This window comes from Rhinichthys klamathensis, unplaced genomic scaffold (assembly GCF_029890125.1).
Source record: "Rhinichthys klamathensis goyatoka isolate OS25496 unplaced genomic scaffold, OSU_Roscu_1.1 h1tg000430l_1, whole genome shotgun sequence".
In the NCBI taxonomy this organism is placed as follows: Eukaryota; Metazoa; Chordata; class Actinopteri; order Cypriniformes; family Leuciscidae; genus Rhinichthys; species Rhinichthys klamathensis.
This window is the reverse complement of record NW_026606926.1, coordinates 133108-157610: the sequence shown is the minus strand read 5'-3', so window position 1 is coordinate 157610 and position 24503 is coordinate 133108. Positions and strand designations below refer to the sequence as shown.

At 40.8% G+C, this 24503-nt stretch overlaps 1 protein-coding gene across 8 annotated transcripts in view; it reads right to left on the bottom strand.

Annotated features, from left to right (window-relative positions):
- sox5 (SRY-box transcription factor 5) overlaps positions 1-24503 on the bottom strand; it is a 198928-nt gene that overhangs the window by 43502 nt on the left and 130923 nt on the right. For all 8 annotated transcript variants that reach the window (XM_056235812.1, XM_056235814.1, XM_056235813.1 and 5 more), the window contains 2 exons: positions 18516-18714; positions 12689-12923 (listed from right to left, as the gene is read on the bottom strand). In XM_056235812.1, coding sequence (XP_056091787.1) covers positions 12689-12923; positions 18516-18713 — 433 coding nt within the window. In that variant the 5' untranslated portion in view covers position 18714. The remainder of the gene's footprint in view (positions 1-12688; positions 12924-18515; positions 18715-24503) is intronic.

Below are 24503 nucleotides of genomic sequence, written 5' to 3'. Positions count from 1 at the left end.
TTTAGAAATGTGGAATATGTGAAAAACTTGTGTAAACTACATTTGCGTAGTGTGATATAAAGTCCCACAAGCACTACAAAGTGTGCTCTTCAGCTCTAGTCCTTAGTTAGATGATGATAAATCAATTTTCCATAAATTAATGGAAAATAATTCCCAACTTAAATTGCAGGGTGAGATTTACAAATTGAAAAAGTCGTTTATCTCTGACGGAATTGTGCCCTTCACATATCTGCAATCCTTCTCTGACAGATGGTGTTGTGGGTGCTTATGTCCAATTTGATTTGAACCAAAACTCCCGCCAAATTTATTCTGGCACCTCTTGCGCGGTGCCAAATTTACACTGCCAGATTGAAATAACTGCGTGGAGGGCATGACATTGTGAAGAAGAATGTGAGCAAAACCATCACGACGTGTGAGAAAGTCTGAGAAAATTAAGACATTCTCTGAGGACGTCCAAGACTTCAAATCTGGCTGGCATACATCTGAGTATCAGCCACGCTACTGATACGCACACACACAAGCACGCACAAATATATGCAATTGTACATACATATAGAAATTAATTAATGTGCACACATGCAGTCATAACACACGCCTTTTTATAATGTGGCTTACCGTTGAGTTTTGCTTTTAAGTGAATTAGCATGAACAGAGTAACAGAAAAGAATTACATATAATGTTTGCAGACACTTAGGTCTGAAATATAATATGCAGTGAGGCTTATGTTTTGCATCTATGGGAATGTACTTTGTATAATTGATGTTTATGATAATTTAAAGAGGTAAAATTACCTTTTCCCCCTGTATTATTAGGAAAAGGCAGATTGTGCTAAACATTCTGCTAAATATCTCCTTTTGTGTTCGACTGAAGAAAGAAAGTCATATGGGTTCGAAATAACATGACACAATAACACTAAATTTTCATTTTCGAGTGAACTATTCTCATCTGCGCAACAACCAGATTCCGACAAGAGCGTAATTTCTCGTGCCGCGGTATGTCAGAAGAAAGGGTTAAGCTGGGCTCAGGGCTCCCCTCTCCTCTGAGCACACACATTTCTCTTGTCAAAGGCATCCTGTTAAAGTAGGCCAGGGCATATTTGTGCTTCCTCCGTGTGCTCTATAATGGAAAATGACACTTTCAATCTGTCTCGTGGCAATAACCCCTCTTCAGCGTGTCTCGCGCGCAGCCCAGTCAGCAGAGAGCTGTCATAGCCCCGGGGCCCTGCCGCCACCCGCTTTCATTACATCACTTTAAAATGACAACAAAAGAATACAACGTGTTCGTCCAAGTCTCTGATGCATTAACTGCGGGACAAAAAAAAAAGCTTTGGACTGAGGCAACCCACACACACACGCATACGGTTGCAAACACTTGCTATCACAAAGTCCGCATCACACGACCCATGGACTGGAATGTAATCGAAAATAAATAAATAAGTAACTAAATAAATATATATAAAATTTGTCAAAGCGCACGGAAGAGGCCGCGGTGTCTGTTAAAATCACAATTGCTGTATGTCACGTTGAAGTGTACTGTGGCTTTCAGAAAGCAGCTGTCACGGGCCTGTCACACACACAGGCAAACTATGCTGACATGATAATGCTGCTTTGCATTTTGGAGGAAAAAAAAACAAACAAAAACCACTCAGAAGTCTCCATTTTAAACTTGTCATAACAAATGAAAAATGAAAACAGTTATTACCCATATTACAATTTGCTTCCTCTTTACATTGTTTTTCATTTCTTTCACATTCACGGACGCAGCTTTTTTTCCTGACGGAGGCATGGACAGACGCTTATCAATAAGCAAAATGGCTCCATCTGACCTGTGCAAGCAGGAAGTAGGGAATCTAAAGACATGTTTTTTCCCTAACACAGTCTGGATTTACACTGGATGTAATTGTTGCTGTTGTCTCTGTGTGCCTGGGGCAGTTAAAATGCTTGCTGCAAGAATGGCCGGCATTGTGTGGGCTCCACTGCTCCCAGATACTGGTAGCCATGTGAGAGCCATTAGGTGATTGTTTACAGCTCTAAGAAGCTGCCCATGCCCAGCAAAGCCAACAGACCCCTTCACCCACCATCTGACTAGACACATCCCTCAACTTCTTTCTCTTCATCTGTAGGACAGGAAGAGGGGAGGTGGACAGGGTGGGGGATGCGGTAAATGCTTTCAAGTTAAAACTTTGATTGCTTGATAAGGTTGGTCATGGGAAAAACTCCCCACTTATAAGCTATATTGCATTTCCATTGGTTAGTCACCAGCAGGGGTACAGGACGGCAAAAACGGCCCGTTTCATCTTAATTCGTTTATTTAAACCCTTACTGTGCGAGTCTGTACAGTGCACTCATAATAATGTTAACATATTAAATGCACTGGAACGCGGCACTTTAGAGGTCCTCAAATATAGTCATCAGATAAAAATATTAAGTGTGCACACTATCCCAGTTCCCAGTATCGTTCAAACAGAAACACACTGTAATGCAGTGATTCCCAACCAGGGGTACGTGCACCCCCAGGAAGTAGAATATAATATAAGTTACAAAAGCAACAATGACGGATTACTTAAGCATTACTATAGGCCTGTGGTAAGACAAAAACAAAAAAGGTTGGGAAAGACTAAAGTAATGCACAAAAAGAAGTATGAAGAGATTTATCTGTGTAAACAACAGAGGGGTGGGGGCTAAATCCACGACCTCGCTCTGTTCTCCCGCTGCTGTGTGCACACTGGGGTCCAAAGTCCCCGAAACGTCATAAGCCTGTAAGCAAATATAACAAACACATGACAAACTATACATTCTATTGTGCAAGAGTGCTTATTTCTGTTCTGCATTCCATTTATCTCTGAGAGAACAGCCTTACGAGAAGATTAGAAAGTGGCCTGCCCCTCTGAAAGAGAATTCATCACTTAAAAACGGGGGGGGGACGAATGTATTCCCTCTTGACTGGCATTGCATAAAAAAGGGAAGGCAGGTCAAAAACTAAACAGCCTAAGTTTCTGAACACTCCCTCGATCAACCATTTATCATCCACCAGTAATTAACCCACTGCATTTTTCTCTGCTCTTGGCAATAAAAAGAAGTAAACAGATATTTAAATGTGCGAGAAACATTTGCCAGAATGTGTAACCTGTATCTGAATGAGGGGTATGTGAATCCAGATGAAAGAAAAGGAGGTTGAAAAAGGTCCAACTGAATGACAGGAACAACACTCTGAAACAGCACCTCTGAGCTGAGGAGGGGCGAGAAGAGGTGAAGGGGAGAGGAAGAGGAGGTTTAGCTTTTAAATGGCAATAATTAAAAATATATAGTGTGGAAAGATAAGGAAACAGGTGATGTATGAGAATTTGTGTGGTTTACTAAGATAGATATAGTCAGGGGACAAAATTGTCCCTAAACATTTGGCAAAAATGTGCACCTAAAAAGTAAAAATGATTAATAAATAAATGTAAATGTAAATAAATAAAAATACATTTACATAAATAAATACATTTATAAATTTAAATCTAAAAAGTTTAAGGTTTACATTTGTCTATAGTAATTACAATGGCCTTTCTTCAAAATAATAAAAGTCTCTGTCATTTAGATAAATATATAAACCTCATCAGGCTATAACCTGTGTTAAGTTCTTTATATCATAAACAATGTTTTAACATTCAATTTCAAATTTCTTTTGACTATGCTGATGTGCCGAGGCATTTCCTTTGTGCGTATGCATCTGTGTATGTACGTGTGTGTGCAAATCGCTTTGTGGCCGTGACAATGGGCCAGGGAACAGACGGTGAGAGTGTGTGTATGTCATCGGCGACTGCCGTAGACTGGCGGAGTGTGTCAGATCCAGCCTAAAATGACTAGCAGCTGGGGGTGACAGTTGTTTTAACAGCTGAGCTGACAGGATTAATTCAAATGCACTGAAATCAAAAAGCGGAGAACACCTGTTCAGTCTTCCAGCGGTCCCCACGTCCAGGCAGGGGATCAGGCTCGGGCGTGCAGCCAGGCTAGAGCTCTCTCTCCCTGAGAAGTACGGTGGGTGCACCGCCACCATGGGACATGAGAAGGGGTGAAGGGAGGGGGAAAAAGAAGAAAAGAAAACAGTGGCAGAATAGGAAGGAGTCCAAGAGCAAAGGAAGGCAGAGAGAGACACTGGAAGGGAAAGAGGGAGGATTGGGATCCGCCTAGCTTGTTTCTGAACATCTGGCTCAAATAAAGGGCCTATTTTCTGGCAGGCCGAAGGGTGCTGACCTAGGACCGCAGAGACAGATTGCTTCATTTCAAAGTGCGATGCCTGACCGCAGGACTGCTGGGGTTAATTCTGAGCTTCCCCCTCGTGTTCAAAGACCCCCTACCGGAGCTTCATTCACTCGCTGGTGTCCACTACCGGTCTTCAGTCTCGTACACTCAAATCCAGGAAGTGGAGCAACTGTAAGGAGTGTGTAGTATGTGATGGAGAGTCATTAATAGACTGTGTTGTGTTTACAATCAACAATGGAAGATCTTTCTTTGCAATCACATTAAATTCGGCATAAAATGTTGAGCGTAAACCCTGTCCTTCTGCTGAATATTAAGATTTCATAGGTCATGTGATATTTGCCTACACAACGCTGAAACAACTACTAACTCCTAACTTAAACCCTTTTGAATAGCACTAGTAGCACATCCTGATATATAACTTTACTGTTTGTCATTATCAGATCCATTTACAATATTTCTGAACTTAAGTCTGAACTTTTCTTGACAGGTGACTGCGTGATTGAATTAACCAATGAAATTGGCTGGACGTGGGATTTGTGCTTAACTGGTTTGGGGAAAACAATCAGGCAAATATAACATTTCCAGGTTAATGAGCAAGTCATTGGAAGGTAACTCTATCGCCTCCTTGAGCACTGCTAAGAGGCTCAAGTGTACTCAACAGGACTGTGCACTTGCAATGTTTTAGCCAATAAAGTTTGAATACTTGTTTCTGGGCTAAAATCAAACTTTAACAGAAAAATATCCCAACAAACTGACTTCTGTGTTTACCTTTTTCCCGAAGACTTATGTGCGTCTGTTTTTACATGCTCTACATGTTGTGTGGGTGAGCAAGTGTGTACGCAGCTCCAGACATTTGGCCTGTGCACATCCACTGTTTGTTCTTATCTACTCCAACCCAAGCAAATACACCAAAATCCGCTTTGTAATTTACTTTACATATCCCTTTTTAACCCTGCTGAGGCTCAAGTGAGTGTGTCTGTGTGTTAGAAAAGAAGAGAATGGACTTGGATTTAGATTTACAGGGGTGCGTAATGGATATGTGGAAGGGATTTGCGAGTTGGTGCAAGCCATGTGAAAGGCCTCTAATGCCACATCAAAATAACCAACAACCACTGACCCACAATTACCCATAATGCAACAGTACGCCAAAGCCTAGTGGTCCAACCATATGCACATGCCTGCTATTGCTATATTTCCTCTTGCCTTGACTCCCTTTACAGAAATCACACACACACATACGGTTTCAAAAACGTCACCAGTGTGATTGGGAAAAAAAAGTGCTGTGATGGAGATTCAGAAAGCTCTCTATCTACTAAAGCATGATCAAAGAGAGGGGTGAGTGATATTTTATAGAGCTCGCTCAGTTTTTAAAAGTTGCAATGAATATTCATGGGATATTGTATTCCATTATTTAGCATTAGCTTCAAAAATGCCAACACACACAAAATAAAATTAGCATGTTAATAGATATGGGTGTGCTCTGCAAATTAACATAAGAATCACGCAACTGCTCAACGTCTGAGAGCTTTATAACTAAACAAACGGTGAAGAACTCACTTTATTTGTGCGAACTGATTATTTTTCAGGGGGCTGCCTCTCCATACTGATTGTGTATGCACTGGCATACAGAGAAGTTCTTAAACATCTCATGAAATCCGTCATCATCTACACGTCTCCATAAGGAATATTCATATTATGCAATTCACAGGCACATCATTAAATCCAGCAAGGCAAACGAAGCTGCTAATATATGGATTCCTCATGTTCAAACCCTGCATTCAGCCATCACGGCTCAGGAAAATTTCCAATTCATGCACGTCAATGATGGCTGTGTGCAACTGTCCAAGTCTTGAGCCACAATGGTGTGGCTATGGAACAGTCAGCTCTATAATGGCCCTGCTATGGAGCCACAGTCTAATTCATGAACCTCCGGCTTTTGTGCCTTTCTTAATGCCACACCAGGAGGTCAATAACAAAACTTTAGACACACAATCACAATCGCACACACACACACAGACACACACACACATAAGTAATGCACAAAGACGTCCATCTCAAAGTCTCTAATCCGATGCCCACACTTAAAGTAAAAAAAGACCACAGCGCTGTTATGCCAAAGGCTCTAAGTGTGTGTGTGTGTGTGTGTCTCCTCAGTCAGCTTTTCCCATCCCGTAAGCGGCATTCAGCTCTAATATCACCCATCCAGTGAGAAGGCTCATCCCTATTGATTGTCTTGTGCAAGGCAGCAGAAGAATACAAACTGAAAGGCAGACCCAAACAATTCAATACAACTGACTTGAATGTGCCTTTCATACGCTGGAACAATGGCTCGCTCACAATAGGGCCCCGTTAACTCTAATGTGTTCAGCTGTTTTGCCAACCTCAAAGAAAAGTACACTGACTTGGATTCAGCCGGAGACAAATTAACAGGCATGCAATCGTCTACTCAGGGAAAAAAAGGAGGCATCTTGTGCTTTTCCCAGTAAAGACTGACGGCGTTACTAAGAAAAATCTGTAGCGCTATAATGGCTGCGAGAATAGCTGGTGTTTTGTTGCGCTAGATTCTGTAAACAGATAGAAACTTTATTCAGAAGGCATCTGTTTGTCTATCAGTTTGGATTGCATCATTTTTAAACAGATATGCCCAGAGAAAAAGATTTATTGCTCTTTGAGAGCTCAATTATCAACTTTGTCAGCAATTGTCTCAGAAACATCTGAGTCAGAGTACAGTAAGAGTACTGAGGTATTATTTCATTTGTCATTATTCATTCTTATGGGTGGGTTTAAAGTCGGGCTGTCAAAATTATAAGATTAATCAACATTTATCAGGTACTAAAAGTAAGTAAAAATAGAGCAATAGAAAGAGAGAAATCAAGGGAAACAGCTTTAGATTTATAATGGTTTATTAACCAATACATTTCTTTAGGTTACAACTCTGACGACAATCTCTCTCTTTCAATAACCTCTACAAATCCATATTTTGGTTTTGTGTAGTTCTCTATTCTCTCTTTTTCTGTCCTCGGTCTCTAACTCAGCCCTCGTTTTTCAGAGCACGAGGGGAAGATAATGACAAACGACTCCAGTGAAAACCTTCCTCCTAATGTTAATTTATACATCAAGCTAATTACTACCAAATGCTGGAAATTGCACATTGAAGTTGTTCTCTCCCACTCTCTCACTCTTCGCTCACAGACGCTCTCAGTGCTCGTAGCATGCCCTCCTCGCCTTCTATGTGCCTGTATTTGTCTGTATATGGCTGCATATAGAAGTCCTTTGGTTTTTTTTTTCTTGTTCGATCTGTTCGATCTGTTCGATGCTAAAGAACCTACAACTGTGCATACCTGTGTTTATGTGTGTGTGCAAGCATATATGTGTATTTGGGGTCCAATTATAGTATGTGTGTGTGTGTGTGTGTGTGTGTGTGTGTGTGTGTGTGTGTGTGTGTGTGTGTGAGAAAGCACTCCACAGCAGCAGTCATATTGCAGATTAGCAGACCCTGGGGAGATTTAGACAGAGATGCACTGCTGAACTGCTTCAGAGCTCTTCTACCGCTTTCGTCTTCATGGAAGAGTGTATCCGCCCTTCTTATTCTCTCTCATTGAGGGGTATGAATGCGTGAGCCCTTGGCTAACAATGACAGGGCCTAAGTGCTGTCTTATAAAATGCCCCAGTGCCTCCGAACACCCCCCTCATGCACGTCTCACAAAAGAGAGTGTGAGAGTGTGTGCGGTGCAACCTCGCTCTGATCTTAAAACACCATTTGACGTGCCCTACAGTTCAGTGTCATGCTATAAAACAGTGCAGTCGCACAACTTACGGCCCACTGTGCATTAAAAGCCACCTCCAGTCTGACCCCAGACCGGTGGAGGCAGCGTAAGATAATAGAGGCATCCGGGCAGCAGCTGACCCCAGGACGGGCTTTGAAGCCAGAGCATCCCACAGAGAGAGAAGCAAGGAGAGGGACTCAATTAGTCAAGTCTAAATTGAACCATCAATCTCAGCTCACTCCATGGCCATCCGGTACGAGGGGGCCAGCACTCGTAAACAAGACCACGCTGTTACTTCAAGAGGGCTGTGCGGCATCTGAGGTGGTGAACTTTATGAGAAAAGAGAGGAGAGTTGAGTCTGATACCTCATTTGTCTCATGTATGTGGAATATTTTATCCATTAGGCCAACAAAAACAAAACATGAAGAATAAATCTTCACATTTCTGATACTGTAATCACTTCCGCTGTTACAAATATTACAAAACACTAAATTGTAAATACAAATAAATGTAAAAATAATTACATTATATTATGAAATAATAAAATAATATTGTAAAATATTAAAAACAATATATTAAATTACAAAACAATTAGAATATATATATATATTCTCTTCTCCCCATTGCAAAATAATGCAAAATGCAAACGTTTCACAGCCATTAAATAATATTTACGACTGGAAAATGTTCTTAATTTACCCGCAGTTAACAGGTATGGCAAAAATAACTTTATGGACTCTGGATGAGAGTTACTGATGAGAGGAGTGATCTATTTTGTGTGTAAAAGCACACAGGGTGGGGAGACTCAAAGAGAGGCACAGGAAGGTGAATGAGACCATTGTCTGTAAAGGGCTGTGTGACGTATGCTTAGCTTGAGAACTGTGTGTGTGTGTGTGTAAGGTTCAGTGCTAAGGGAACCAACCAAAGCTCGGCCCAGACCATGAATCAAGCTCAGCCCAGCGCCAAGGCTGACAAACACACACACTCGCACACACACAAACGCGTGGACACTCGGGAGACCCTGAACATCTGTGCCCCACATAACACAGACTGCCAAGCACTAGTGAGGACTACATCTCCTCCACAGAGAGCTGGGGGAAGAGGAGGAGGAGTGCGATCATACCATCAAAGAAGAAAGCGTCTCAAAGATTTGGAGTAGTTCAAGATGAGGATGAAGTTCATTTGCAGTATAGCATTCTGATTGCAGTCAGTCTTTAAGAGTGTGTTGTGTGTGGATGACACAGGAAGTGCTCTGTGAGTGTGTGTTTGCTGTCCAGACCCCTGAGAGAGACACTGTGCTCCCTCTGAACCCCTGACAGCCCTTCTGCCCTCTTTCCATTACTAAAGCTAATAACACACACACACACTCCAGCACGCCGCTGCCTGACACTGACACACCACACACACAGGCTGCTGGAAACTGTTCTTGCTGCAGTTCTGAAATATATTGCTACACATATAGTGAGAGATAAGAAGAGGCCTGGAAGGATTTTTTTTTATTTTCAAGCTACAAACATGTGCTGAATATTTTCTTTTTTAAATAAAATGTTGTGTAAAATAAATGTTCATTAGTCATTAATTCAATGGTCATTAATTCACCAAATTGAGTTAATCTTTTCTGCTATATATTATCATATATTATGATATTTTGATGATCATGAATGATCATAAATTAATATTTCTAATTATAATCATCATCATATATTAATATATAATGCCAGCCTGCTTTCTAGATATAAACCCATTTTGGCCGACCGATTGTTTTCCCACTTGCAACAATGTATAAATCTGTGAATGCGAGCAGTAACAGGTTGATACGGAAACTGCTTTAAGATGTGCAGTATCATTGAGGCCAGTCGATTAGGGACAGACTCGGACGTGCGTTTATAAAGGCCAAATGCTCTGCTCTTGGTCAAACACACATGCGCGCACGCGCACACACACACACTCGCCTGACCCAGTATAAGTTTGGCTGGTATCTCATCTTAACAAACAACTCAGCTCGGGCTGTTTATCTGAGGGGAAGTGGAGCAGCGAGGGGGGGACAGGTGAGCATACGGCTCGCTAACGCGCTGACTAACACACTCCCGATTTCACACAGGGAGTGAGATGCATGTGGCCCCCTCTCAGTATTCTCTTACTGCTTTCTGACCCATTTCCTTTCTACTTTCCCTTCACAAGCCAGCGCTACGTTTCCACCACACCGAGCGACTTTCGATGAATGTGCATGTATATGCGAGCATGTGATTGATCCGTCTAGAAGCAGTGTATGGGAAAGAGAGGGAGACAGAGAGAGAGAGAGAGAGAGAGAGAGAGAGAGAGAGAGAGAGAGAGAGAGAGAGAGAGAGAGAGAGAGAGAGAGAGAGAGAGAATGGTAATAATACGACCCTTTCATAATGATTAAAGCATTCATTAATTTTTCATCATAACCTGCCGTTTGCAGCTAATGGTCTTTGTGAGGTACACAAGCAAACAATGGACAGGCGAGTTGAAAAGGGATTTTTATCAGGCTATGAGAGGCCTGGCTCAATGCACTGCCCACCTCCCCCTCTTTATTTTTCTCTTTTCTTTTCTGCTTCTTTTTCTCCATGTCCATGCTTCTTGAGGGATTGGGGCTTCTTTTGTTTGCACATTTCATTTGAACAGAATGTAGAGAGATAATGCGCTACTGTAGTCTCTTGCTAATGGACTGTCTGTTTTGCTTGCTTGCTTTTTCTCAAGTTCTGTAAGTATCCTTCCTATATTTTTCCTGGCCTCCTGTATACGGCAGCTGTTGAATTTCACGGCCAGACTCTTGGTATGACCTTACGGCTTTCTCAAATGTAACTATTTTTTCTGACGTAACTATTAAAATCAAATGTAAATGAAGCAAAATCCTGCTTGGTTTTTATAGAACAGGATGATGTTCACACAAATGAGCAGAATCAGTGCCAGCAAAACTCCAATGCCTGTCATTTTGCAAAGTCTTACACGAATGTTTTGTCTATCATGATGCTTTTTATATACCAATATCATGTTTAAATCCATTCTGAAGATTTTTCCCCAAATCAGAGCTGAAAATAAAATAACATATAATATAATTGTAGAAATTTTCTGCAAAACCGCAGACCTGAATGGAAGTCAGTGGAGCGAAATCTAGTGACACCTCAGTTTAAGACAAAGCATGGAGTAACGCAACAGTTGTAAGACACCTCCGCACTCCCGTACATACAGAAAAGAGAGTGCGCTAAAGCCTGCTGTATGTAAATACTATGCGAGTGCTAAATCAGTGAATGCTAGCTTTGTTTGCCTGCATTCTTCACATGGTTGACAGCAGGATCAGCTTTAAGTAGCCTTCAGTGTGCACGGGTGAAGAAAACAATTCTCACTGTACAATCACACATCCATCCATCCATTCATTCATCTACCTACCGACATCCATTCATCCATCCATATATCCATCCATCCATCCGTCCAGTGTCAGTATTTTCACATGTTTATTTGCACACACATTGGCTAATTCACATAGGGAGCAGGTTCTGATTATTCATGAGGAACTGGCCTCTAATTACAGAGCGAGTGTAATGTGATGTAAGAGACAGAGAGAGAGATCCTGTGGAAGGAGCTGAGAGCCGTTCTCTCAGTAATCAGTCTGAAATGAATATGCAAAGTGTGGCACACAATGGCTCCGAACAGCTGATCCCTGCCTGCTTAAACAAAGGCCTGACTTTATCAACAGCTCTCATTAAGCAGAATTTGTTAGTCAGGAATGATGGGTAGATAGATGGAAGAAAGAATGTGTGCATGCGAGCTGAAGGAGAGGAAGAAAGACCGAGTGAGAGATGCTCGCCACGAAATCCTTCACACTTTCAGTCGGTTTCACATTGTAATTTCATCACAATAAGACATACACGTGTGCCAATGTCCTCTGACTGTCTAATACAGTGAACTTTTTCCACCGACAGGGTGCCAGTGCTGATTTCGGAAACCGGTGCCCAATCTGGATCTATTCCATGTGCTGTTTCCACACAGAAAAACTGGTTCTGAAGGGAAAAAAACGGGCTGCGCAATGGCTCCTAAAACCTGCTGGTCTCCAACCAGGAAGTTTAAAAAACAACAACAACTCAAAGCTAGATAGCTCCCAATAATCAAAGAAACTCTCTACACTGGAAAAAAGTCTGATGTGACGATGCTAAACATCTTTTAAATTAATTAAAATATTTAATTAAATTGATTGCTATGAATTTTATTTAACAATATATTAAGTAATTAATTAATAATCAATTAATTCTTCAAATTACAAATTACTACTTTATTCAAAAGTATTTATAAATGAATTGCAATTACTTTTATAAATAAATAAAGTAAAAAAAAAGTTTTTTCTTTCTTTCCATGGTATCAAAAGTATGTATAAATCTTTATAAAATAAATCTTTCATTTCTTTCCATGGCATCAAAAGCAGCTTGTGATAAAGATGCTAAATTAAATGAGTTGGTGTTAATATATGTTCTCAAAATACGCAAACAACCACCATAATATGACATGTTCATTAGTGGAGAGGTTATATTGTTGTTCAGCTCTCAAGATTTTGTAAACCAGGTGAGAATTTAGGTGAAACAAGGTTTCAGGACAGCTTTTTCTATGCGAACGTCACACCCATGTGTCAAAGCGTGTATTCAATTCTCCATCACTCACCTTCTGGCTCATTCTTGATGAGTTCCTCCATCTTGCGCTGTTTGAGCGTGTCGACCACATCGGCCAGGCTGCCCTTGCGTCTCTCTGGGGTGCCCAGAGCTGAAGCGGAGCTGGGTTCGCTGCCCGGCCGCATGGACCCCTCCTCCTGCTGCTGATGCTGCTGCTTACTGGGTGAGGTAGACGAGTTGTGCTGGGGGTAGGGGCTCAGGGCCAGGCCTTTACAGCCATCCTGATCCTGACAAAGAGACGGAGAGAGAGACAGGGTGTTAAACAAAGCAATAAGCAGGCCTTCACTAATTATTTCGTCCTCTTCCTGAGTGTTGAGGCATGTTTAGGTTTACTTTCATCCTCATCTGCCCATCTGTACTGTAGAAAGTCTCTCTCTCTCTGCCTCTGTCGGTCTGAAGTCTCTTTAGACAAAATCATTAGTGCAAAAAGTTTCAGTCATTTCACCATCACAGGAACTGTCTCTTCTTCTGAGAAGGGAAGTTTTTCTACTTTGAATCAGCTCCAAACACACAAGAACATCCAAGTTTTTCAACCGCATTTTTTTCTTCTGTTCTTGACCAACATGACAGCTGCAATATCAATCACCATCTTCAGTGTTTCATGCATTGATCTTCTGTCCAAATATATAACAGTTCCCATCTTATGGTTTCTTATGTAACGTGGCTCAGAATTAAGCTTGTACACTATTAAAATGAAACTGTGCAGTTGTTGCCTTAAGGGGCTATTTCTACCTGATCTGAGCCATAAAAATGACTTTTATTGGGATATATTTTTTATACAAATGACAAGACATTTTTACAGTGAAACTTTCATAGATGCAATGGCATAAATCACTAATGCTTATATAAAAATTGTGTATATGCACACAACATTATATAATATATTGTAAATATACATATATAAAGTGTATATATACACAATATTATTACATATTTATTTTTATCATTGGTGTTTTTTTGCTTATGTATTTATATGCACACAAATCAGGTAAATTGAGAAAATGACAGATGTGGAGATTTATGATGATGAATTATCACACACACACAGTTATTTTCACCCAGCTCCGGATCCCCTTTATAAAGTTTAATTACAAAACAAGTCAGGTATTTGGAGCCAAGGTCAACAGTCCAAGTCCGTTAATCAGGGTTAATCTTTGGTTAATCCTCATCTATTATCTACCTTACCACCAGTGTGACTGACAGCAGCCTCAGCCAATCAGGCAATAGCATAATCCCACTGACGTGTTTGGATCCAGTGACCAGATTTACACCTCAACAATCAACATCAGCTCCTCCGTGCCACCTGCATCAGTCATGCAAAGCGAAATATCGTCAGTCCAAACTCAAGTTCAGAGGATTGAATAAAGTTCTATCACCTGCTTAGATTTTAATAATGACATCTGTTTTTAATCATTAACTCCGAGAGTGAACAGAGAGCAGCAGATGGTTCATTTACTAGAGCTTAATGCAACACGAATTACACAAGACTTTCAGAAGACACAGAACAGTGGCAAATACAGTTTTACTTAGAGACTTAAATGATCTGATTTGGTATTTATTTATATCTAATCAAAAAAACTATAAAACATGGAAAAAGTAGCAATAGATATACGTTTAATAGTAGTAGTATTTATTTATTTATTTATTTAATTTCAGTCACGAATACTAGAAATTTATGAATATGCTGGTTTTTAACAATGTTTTTCTTCAATTTATTTATTAATTATGTTCATAAAGTTATTAAATTAATAAATGTTGTCACTTAATTAATATCAGCTATTTATATGCTTTATTTTTAATAACATCAGCCACTTTCTTTTGCACATAACAGAAAAATAAACAAACATCATATTCAGATACATACAGTTGTCAACACTCCATATATCCAGATATACTGAATATAATCACACAGATTGACTCGTCACAATCCATCATCATCATGATGATAATAATAATTACTGTAGAACTAATTAAACTGAAACACTTTCACTCGCTACGAACGCATACCGAGAGACATTTCACAATGATACTCATTCACAAACAGACTGATGACTGGCAGGCTTAAAAGATCTTAACAGGCTTTTATGATACACGGAAAATATGACAGCTTGCATACTGATTTCCTCCCATTTCCGTAATCTGTCTGCAAAAAACCCTGCATGTTTTTCCCGACACTCCCCTTCGTTTCATCCCTCTCTTCCCCATCGGCTTCAGTCAGGGTAGTTGAACTGTGATTAGGAGACTGTTGTCATAAATGACCAAAGCGGTGCGAGATCACCCCGTCATTCGCAAACAAAACTGCCAACTCGCTGTTAAAGAACTAACAGAGAAGAAAGATGGAAAGAAGAGGGGAGGACGAGAGCGAGAAAGGCAGAGAGTGGGAGCGAGTGGCAGAATGGCAGGCGTTTCTCTCTGCCTGCTTTAGTGTGGCATGCATCTTAAAACACGGTCACACCTGTCACTTCCAATCTATCTAATCCACTGCATACTTCAAACCGCAGCTCGCGTCTTTCTCCAGAGATGTCTAGAAAACAATTCGAATAGAAGGTGATATGGCGTCGGAGGAAACTGTATTCCTTCGCTTTTTAAAGTCTTCGGCCGTGACACTAAGTCTCGGACAGATGAAGCATCATTCTTAAAGAAGCAGAAGAGCTAATGGCTTATGTGTTGCTTTCTTTCCCCTATCTTTAAATATAAGGCACACTGAGTAACAGGTCTACTGTAGGGTTGATATTCAGGTTAATTCCCCGTTTTGTCCTTCGTCTCGTTGCTTACGTGTGTGCGTCTGATTTTACGCCGCAATTGAATAAGTGTGCAAAGCTCTGTGCTTGTGAGTATATGTATTTATATGCATTTCTGATGTGCCGTTCTGTGCGGTGTGGGCGGTTCTGCTTTTAGTTGTGCAGATGTCAATTCTTCGTGGAAAGGCTGAAACTGCGCCTCTCTCCACGACCCTCTCTTCATCCTTGAACCACGGCAGCATGGCGACAGAATTAAACAACTTTTGTCCTCTTAAGCTCGTGTGTGAAAGAAGCACATTTAAAACACACTTCAACTCCTGCCAAAAAAGCAAAATGCCTTCTTTCCCCCTCTAGTTTTTTCCTCTCGTCTTCTCCCTTCAACACAGATGCCAGCATTCCTCCAAATGCCACCTCTTTTCTCCCATCTTAAAAAAAAAAAAATGTTTGTCCTTCCTGTACTCCGCAGGATTCCAACCTGTTTCCCTTAGAGCATTTCTCTCATTCGTTCTCTCTCCCTAAATAAAGCACGCTTCCATATGCTAACTTAAATCCAGTTATTTTACAGACACAGGTAGCGTCTAGCTAATGAGTCTAACTCGATACATGGCCGTGTGATTCTCTGGCTTGCGATTACCACGCGCTACTAACCCTCTAGTAACCCTGGTACTAACCCTCTATGCTTGCTATCAGTTAAACTGTCAAGAGTCCCGCTGCTGAAACACACACGCTCGAGTTGGACATCTCTCCTCTCCTGCAGTGCTGACACCTCGTCTGTTGTCTTAAGCCTGTGTTGCTGATCTCTACCGTGTTTGTGCAATCCGCTCACCTCTAAACCTGGCTCAACCGAGCTATTGTCAGCCCTGATCCTGCCGTGAACACACACACGCACGCGGATGAAGACTTACAAGTGCTTAAAAAAACCATACATTGTCTCGTCCCTGTCCTTCTGTAGTAGGGAATTTACATGAGATTATGCCATATAAAAAGGCTTAAATTAATAGATTTGTATGAAACTTCAAAATTAATGTATTCTCAGATTTGTAGTTTTTGTTTGTTTGCCAAAAAAACACATGAAAAATACAAGAAATGCATCTCTAGTTCAATTTTACTAATTCATATAATTTATCTGATTATAATAAGTGTATATATATATATATATATATATATATATATATATATATATATATATATATAGGCCTATATATACATACACACATACATACACACATACATACATAACATATTAAATAAAATATATAAAAAAATATAAAAGTTAGAAGTATAAAAACAAATTAAATTAGCTTTTAATGATGTTTTGGAAAACAAAGGATTAATTGATTTACTTTATAAAAAAGTACATTTAAAAAAAAGTAATTTTTAAGAAGAGTCCAGGCTGATGAGTATTTTGTTGTTTTTGACATTGAAAGGTTGTATTTGACACATCCAAGTACAAATCTTAGCGTGAAACACACATATAAACACGTCTTCTCTTAATGCCTCTCATCATTAACTGGACAAAAGGGAGAGTAATTAACACCTCGCTATTATCACCCGCGTGTAAAGCTCTTTCCACCTTTCAGGTTTCAAAGCCTTCTACTTTCCGCCTGTAAAAAACTGGCAGGAGTTTACAGACTGCCATGGACGCGCACCGCCGCACCAACTTCTATTGTAGCAGGTACCGCGCGCTTCAGCCCGCTGACCCCATCGCCACGAACACGCGCCTCCCTCCTTCTCTCTCTCTCTCTCAGGATGAAGAGGTCAGTGGAGTCTGAAGCGCGTGTGCGCCGCTGCCGTGTTAATTTACAATGACAAGATAAAGCGGTAATCTTCCGCTGCGCGCTACCCAGGGACTCGCCGAGTCGATTTACACTTCCCTATCACTTTATACAATTGCCGTGACAAAGCCCCTCCGAGTCCCCACTCGTGTAAATCTCTCTCTCACTCAACACTTCTGCCAGTCAGCGTGGATCGGCTCAGGGAAACTTAATGTCTCACACATGCCAGCCTGCTTTCCCCAAAATCCACCCGTGCTTGAGACGGATACGCTTTATTAATCCACATCAAATACAGTGTGCCTGCTTTTTCATGCCACGTCTGTCATGTCAGCGCGAGAGACAGATACAGCAGTCTAGTCTTTCAGATAAAACAACAATTACAACTACTGCACTGCAGCTGATACTGATAATTATTCACATTACGATTAGGCTAAAAAGAATAACAATCAATTGTATGGACTCCCCTTTAATGGATTAGGGTCACAGGTGTAGTGTTGTACCCCTAAACGGTACGATTTCCCCTCAGTAGTAGTTTTACTGCAAGCGACTTTAAGTGAGAGAACTGACAGTCATAAAAAGCACACACTGCGCTGGCAGTCGAGTGTGTAAAGTGAGAACGAAGGAAACGCTTGAGTGAGAAAGCTAGAGGACTTTGCAGTTTTGGAACCGTTTCTCACAATAAACCAGAGTCCAGCGTGCCCTGTAATCACAGTTAATTGCAGAATTAGCTTACTGTTAAGTTCCTTAAGTACTGATTCATTGTTTTACAGCCAAATTGATTCCCAAAGCCGGTGGCGACACAAGTTTATCAAGAGAGAGAGAGAGAGAGAGAGAGAGATAGTGGAGTCGGGGGAAAAGGTCACAGAAGAGATACTACAGCTCATGTGCGTGTTAACGTGAGGACGTGCGATCTGGGTTACAGGGTCCACCTTGCTTATTTGTCATCTTATGGCTTTAAACAAACAGCACATGAATGTCATACAGTCTATAACCTCCATGACTACACTGACCCATCATGAACTCACACTCCGCAATAACAGATGAACAGTCAAGCATTTGATTCATTTTGGCCACATTCAAAAAGACGACTTGTCTTGCTGCCTATGACATCATTGGAGCGTGACGGGCATTTCCACACCAAAAGTGTGAGCAAGAGACAATGGGAGGGATTCATCCTGAGACAAGTTGTAAGGGATGGAGTCAATCAAATGCATATTAATCAACTGGGAGGGGCTAATAGCGTCTTCATCCAATCGTATGAGAGGGGTTTGAGCGTATAGACGCCTCCTGGGGGGCGACTCACCATGTTCGCGTGTAGTGTTGGGGGGCTGTCGAGTAGTCGAGGAGATCGCGGGGACACTTTGCTGCAGTACGAACTCAGGGGCAAGTGAATGACAGCATGTCCGTCAACCTCTTCATCCTCCAATCGCTGTCTGCTTGTCGCCATGACTACCTCTCCATCTGTTCCCCCATATGGAGAGGCTGGTCGCTTGGAAGACATCCTGGAAAAATGAGAAAGGAAAAGTGACTGAGGCATTCAGGAAAGACATGGCAGAGACAGAGACGTGGCTGTTGTTTAATTGTGAGTGACATATACGGGAGCATTTCACGCACACACACCTGACACACACACTACTCGCATAATGACAGCCATCAACGCCATAGCTTTGTCCACATCCATCCCTCCATCAAAGACACGTCCCACCTACACTATCACAGAGCCATTTACTGTAGCAGCGGCGCACACAATGTGTTTAGCTAGCCTGTTTGATGTAAAGACTCGAGCGGCCCATTAAAGAAAAGTGCAGCCAGCCCAGCGCACATCAAATATCACGTTAGCCAAGAACACAGACAGACAATGTTGTGTGCGTGAGCGTGTGTGCCACAGTAGATGTTAATGACAGTGTATATGGTGTTGACAATGCCAGAGAAAATAGGCCTTGATGACGGTCTGTGTTCCTCTGATACCGTCAGGAAGAAAAAGCATTTATTAAATGAACTCTCTCTCCCACAATGCATGGTGAGGAAAAATGAATATGCTCTCGTAATAAGATTTCATCTGGCTTACGGCATTGCCTAAGTGCTTACATAGACGCGCTTCTCAGCCTTGGAGCTAGTGTTACTATGGCCCTGGGGAATAAGTACCACTCTTTTAAAAGAAAAGGACAGACAAGGATAAAGGGAGATGGAGAGAAGTACTTTTATTTGGCTTGCCTTGTAGTCTGCAACTAAAAGAATTGGCAAACAAATTTTATTTGACGGCAGTGTCGTAGTAACTTTGCTTTTCTCCATAAGCTGTTTTATAAGCAAAGTTATGGAAGCCCTTTTCTTTTCATTCATATATATATATATATATATATATATATATATACACACACACACTTCCCATAATTGCAACGTTATCTCTCACAATTGTCACTATTCCTCATAATTGTGACTTTTTTCATAATTATGATATACCTCACAACTGTAATTTTATTTTTCATTGCAACTATATTTTTTACAATGTGTCCTTACATCTCACAATTTCGACTACTGCACATAAGTGCAACTTTATATATCACAATTCTATTCTTTGTTTCTCTCACAATTGCAACCATGACTCGTAATTTTATGACTCATAACTTCATAAGATCTCATAATTATTTATTTCTCATAACTGTGACCTTATTTCTCACAATTGTAACCTTTTTTCACAATGTGACTATATCTCATAAACTTGATTTTATAACTGACTTTATAGCTCACTTTTATACATTTCTTATTTATAGCTCACTTTTATATATTTCTTATATTACACTATCTCATAATTACTCATTTTATTTTATGCTCTGAGGTGGAAACTGAAACTCACATACGTACACAATGGAGTTACTTTTTTCGCTCCAATATCCTTCATAAACTAGCATCCACAGTCTCAGTACGGTCCAGTTTGCGTGTGCTGAAACTGAATGGTATTCTCATAGACCTGGTCTGACTCAGACGCCACATCTGGCGGAGCTCCTGGGCGCTGCTAAGGTTTCTCTTTCTCTCATTTACTGCTTATTTGGTTTAGATTAGCTGTAAAGACAAACACCATATAATGTTTCTAACTGTCTGGACGGGATAGAAAACTACTCACCTCAATCAAACCTAAGACTGGCAGCTATGAAAACGATGAAGATGTGCTCAAGACAGTCTTGACTGTACAGGTGAGATTTAAATGATACCCTTTGATGCAGAGTCTGACAGCAACTGCTCTGTCATAACAAATTCTGTAACACAGGTGTATTATATGTACGAATGTGAGACTAGAGACTATATCGGTGTTAATTTGGCTGTATGAATGTGAACGTGTGTGTGTGTGGGGTACGTTGGCTGTATGCTGGTTCACACTGGGGCAGTAAAAGCAGTCAGTGCAGCTGTATAAACTGCAGTTGGGCCGTCAGAGCCGCACGGCCTGTCTGCCCCTCCACCAGCACTCTGTTTACTCTACCTCCAGACACTCACACACACTGGGCCCTTTTGTTTCACTCTGACACACACACCTCTGTGCCGCTCTCTAACACACCAACCCCCAATACACACATCAGGACCAACAAAGACACACACACACGACCCTCATCTAAACGTAGGCAATCGAGAAACGGTTGTTATTAGAACCAGCAAATTGCTTGTCACATCCAACTCGAACCGAGAACTGTTGTTTTACTAACTGTTTAGTTAAGGCTTGTGAGACTTACAGTAAATTAGCGTAATGAGTAGCTGGAAAGCTAGTAGGAACACATCAGTGATTTGTTGTAAAAAATACTTTACTTAAAAGAAGAATATTAAAATGTGTTTAAAAAAAAAGAAGCAATTTGTGTTCAGTATATAATTTTTTAAAAGATTAAAAAATACTTCCTTAAAAATGTTAATGGAACCGGAATCATTTAGTGGAATCTGTTTCAGAACCAGAAATTCTTATATTTTCCCATTCTCAGTGCAATATTCCTTGCATAAATACTCAGGTGAGTGTTATAAAATAGCTTCAACATTTATTTTCAACTAATTCCCAGCTGTTTCCTATCCGTGCGCTACTTTGGACACGTCTGCATCTCTTTTGCGCTCTTCCACGTCTCGTGCACGTCTTTCCTTTTGCCTCTCTCTTCCGTACTTCCTTGCCGGCCCACTGACAGAAGCTTTTCACAGCTCCTCTTGTGCAATAAAATGTCTATTTTCCTGCGAGCCTTTGAAGTATAATTACTATACAATTCTGCTCCCCGGGTGAGCAGGTTATAGCCACTATTTCATTTAAAGTTGGCAGACCTGTCATGGTGGAGAGTCTACATGAAACATTTAAAGCTTGTCGAGATGTTGGGATTAAAAAAGAGAGGGTTTTATTAAGCAGATAAATTGGCAGAAAAGCTGGTCTCCAAGGTCATAATTAGCAACCATTAGCATAATTTCACTCCATCCTTCTGTGGTTCCAATAAAGGCCAGCCTGCCAAACACACAGAGCCTGTCCGCTGACACACACACACTTGCTAACACAACACACGCACAAAGAACAGTCTCTGAAGCTTCCTTGCAGGCTAGTCGTGTCTGCTTAATTTGCATTGTAAACTTTAACAGCAGTCTTCGCTCATTATCTGGTGGATTAATAACTTTATTGCCATTCATTTTCACAAGGCTAAGAACTATGTTATTCATAAATAGCCTTGAATATCAAAGCCGAACGTGCTGATACGGGTGAGGTGACTAAACACATATGTAGAAACACAAATGATGTCAGTATAATCTCCAAACATTAGTATTATTCAGTTCGGGGTGTATTATCAAAGAAAATGCCATCACTTTTTCATATCTCATGAACTTTAGCATTCGCACCCAGTCCCATCGCAATTGAACTGTAGGTTTAGAGGCTAACTTTGATGGCTAATTGTTAAAAGCTAATGGCCGCCCCACCGGTGTGGCACTCGACCCCCTCCCGCCGGCTGCGTACGTTAAACCCAGATTAAAGGCACACTTTCCCTATGAGCTTAGACACAGATTGAGCGCTTTCCTAAGTCCCTCTCATATCACATGTACATTTCTCCGCAGACGTTAATCGTCCAAAATACAGGGTCCATTAAACAGCGGAGTGGAGCTGCACTTTAAATACTGAATCTAGGAGCTTTACCTAATCACCATCAGCAGTGGTTAACACTCCAGAAGTGCCTCTAATGACAGGACATAATTTAGAGGCTAAACGTGTCACATACGCACACACTTGGATGTGCGTGGCCCACAGAAAAACTTGCACGATGATGCTTTGCGGATGTCGCATGCATGCCTACGATAAAAAGCATTCCGATATCAGAGAATGGTTGAAAAAGTCATGATAGACACCTACTGTTGTTTTTATATAATGCGAATAATAAAGGATTATTTGACCTAATAACTGAAGCCTTTAAGCAAAACTTTGCATATGAATAGCATTTGATTTATCTTAAAATATATTTTATTTATTTACATACATTTATTTATTAATAAACATTTTGAGAATCATTTATTACTAAATATTAATTAAATGTTTTACTTTTATATTTGAGGACATTCCTGGGCATTCCCCAAGGAAGTTTTTGTCAGATTTAGGGGGCATTTATATCTTCCAAGTAAATCAACAAACACTGCCAATATTTCTTTTTTAATGAGGCATTATACTCTCTTTTAAAAAGAAATTTATAAAAAAAAACATCATTACACCGGGTGAAGGTAAATTCCTGTGTAATATAACTATTTCGTTAGGAAGGTCAGCTCTTCTTTGTTATCAGACTGTGGGAATGAAACGAAGTGTGTCCAAAAGTTCAGACAATCACCCCGTTCAGCACAGATAACAACAGCAATGCCTTCGGTAGGAAACTGAGAATACCTCACAATCCACTCAGACATTAGGAGATGTGCTCATCCCTTTTTTACTCTTTATCTTCTGCTCCCAGGACGATAAGTCGCAGATAGTCCCGTCAGGACGTCCCCCTTTGCACAATCAACCATTTGTGCCCAACTCTCTCTGTTTTGAACAGTCTTTTAAGTATATTACTTTACAGCTATTTATAGCTCTCTCAATTTTTCTCTCTGTGGGAATGTAGCGGCCGGCAGCAGGGAGGAAGCGAAGAGCGAGTCAAGAGAGAGCGACTCCGCTGAAGTAAATTCATCCGTAGTGCAAACTTTTGAGGGCTCTTCATCATTCATGTTGTAATCACTAATCACAGTGTTCGCCACTGCTGTGAGGGCACTTGGATTTTCTGCGGGTTAATTTTCCAGAACATCATCTAAAGATCACGTTTCCACTCATCAATGCTTGAAAAAATATGACAAAGAAGTGCATATACTTTTAACGACGTTCGATCTCAGTAACACTAAAGTGGTAAAAAGACACATTCACCTGAAGTAAAATCTGACAAAAATATACTAATAGGATCTGTACTAGATGGTACTTTAACCAAAAAAATATCTCATTACTTTATTAGAGATTTAAGCATCACAAATCTATCACAAAAAAACTTTTTTTTTTGGTTTACAATGTCTTTAAGATAGCCGATAGCTAGCTAAATGCGCTAACAAAGATTTGGTCCCCCCTTAAAGTCACTAAATAATCATTTCACAAATACGTACGTGTCTGTACATACACACACATTATTCACACACGTACTCAGGGAAAACACAAAGCTGCCTCTGTTTCCCCCTCTGACGCGAAGGCTGCAGGGCCACCCCAATTTCCTGTCCAGCATCGCCACAAAAGGCAAGAACACAGAGCCTAATGTCACTGTCAGCCATTACTGTTTAGGCATGGAGGTGAATTCACACACACACACAATCAAAAGTCATATGAGCAAAGCAAAAACAACCCGTTTGCACGCACAAACGCACAATAAGCAATGGTGAGCGTTTGCCGCTGGGTGGACACAAGGCACCAGAGCGTCGTGCCCACAGCGCCAAGGCAACTGCTGCATCAACACACATATACAGGGAGGGGGGGGGGGGGTTGCCAGTATTTTAGTCATCGCTTCATCTGTCTGCATAGTTTCCTGTCATCTCTCATCTCTAATTATTTATTTCTCTGGACTGACTCATGTTTTCACTGACATTTTACATATTTCACACACACACACACACACACGCAACACACACACCACACAAACACTTGAAACTTCTATGAAAACTTTCTCAGCCTCTGCTTGCCTTCTTTTAGAGTGAGTGAGGGTTTGTGAATATGATGTCCCCGTCAAATGATTATCCATCGTGTTTTGCTCCCAGAAGCCCCGGCTGCTGTGAAAACGTGCTGGTACAA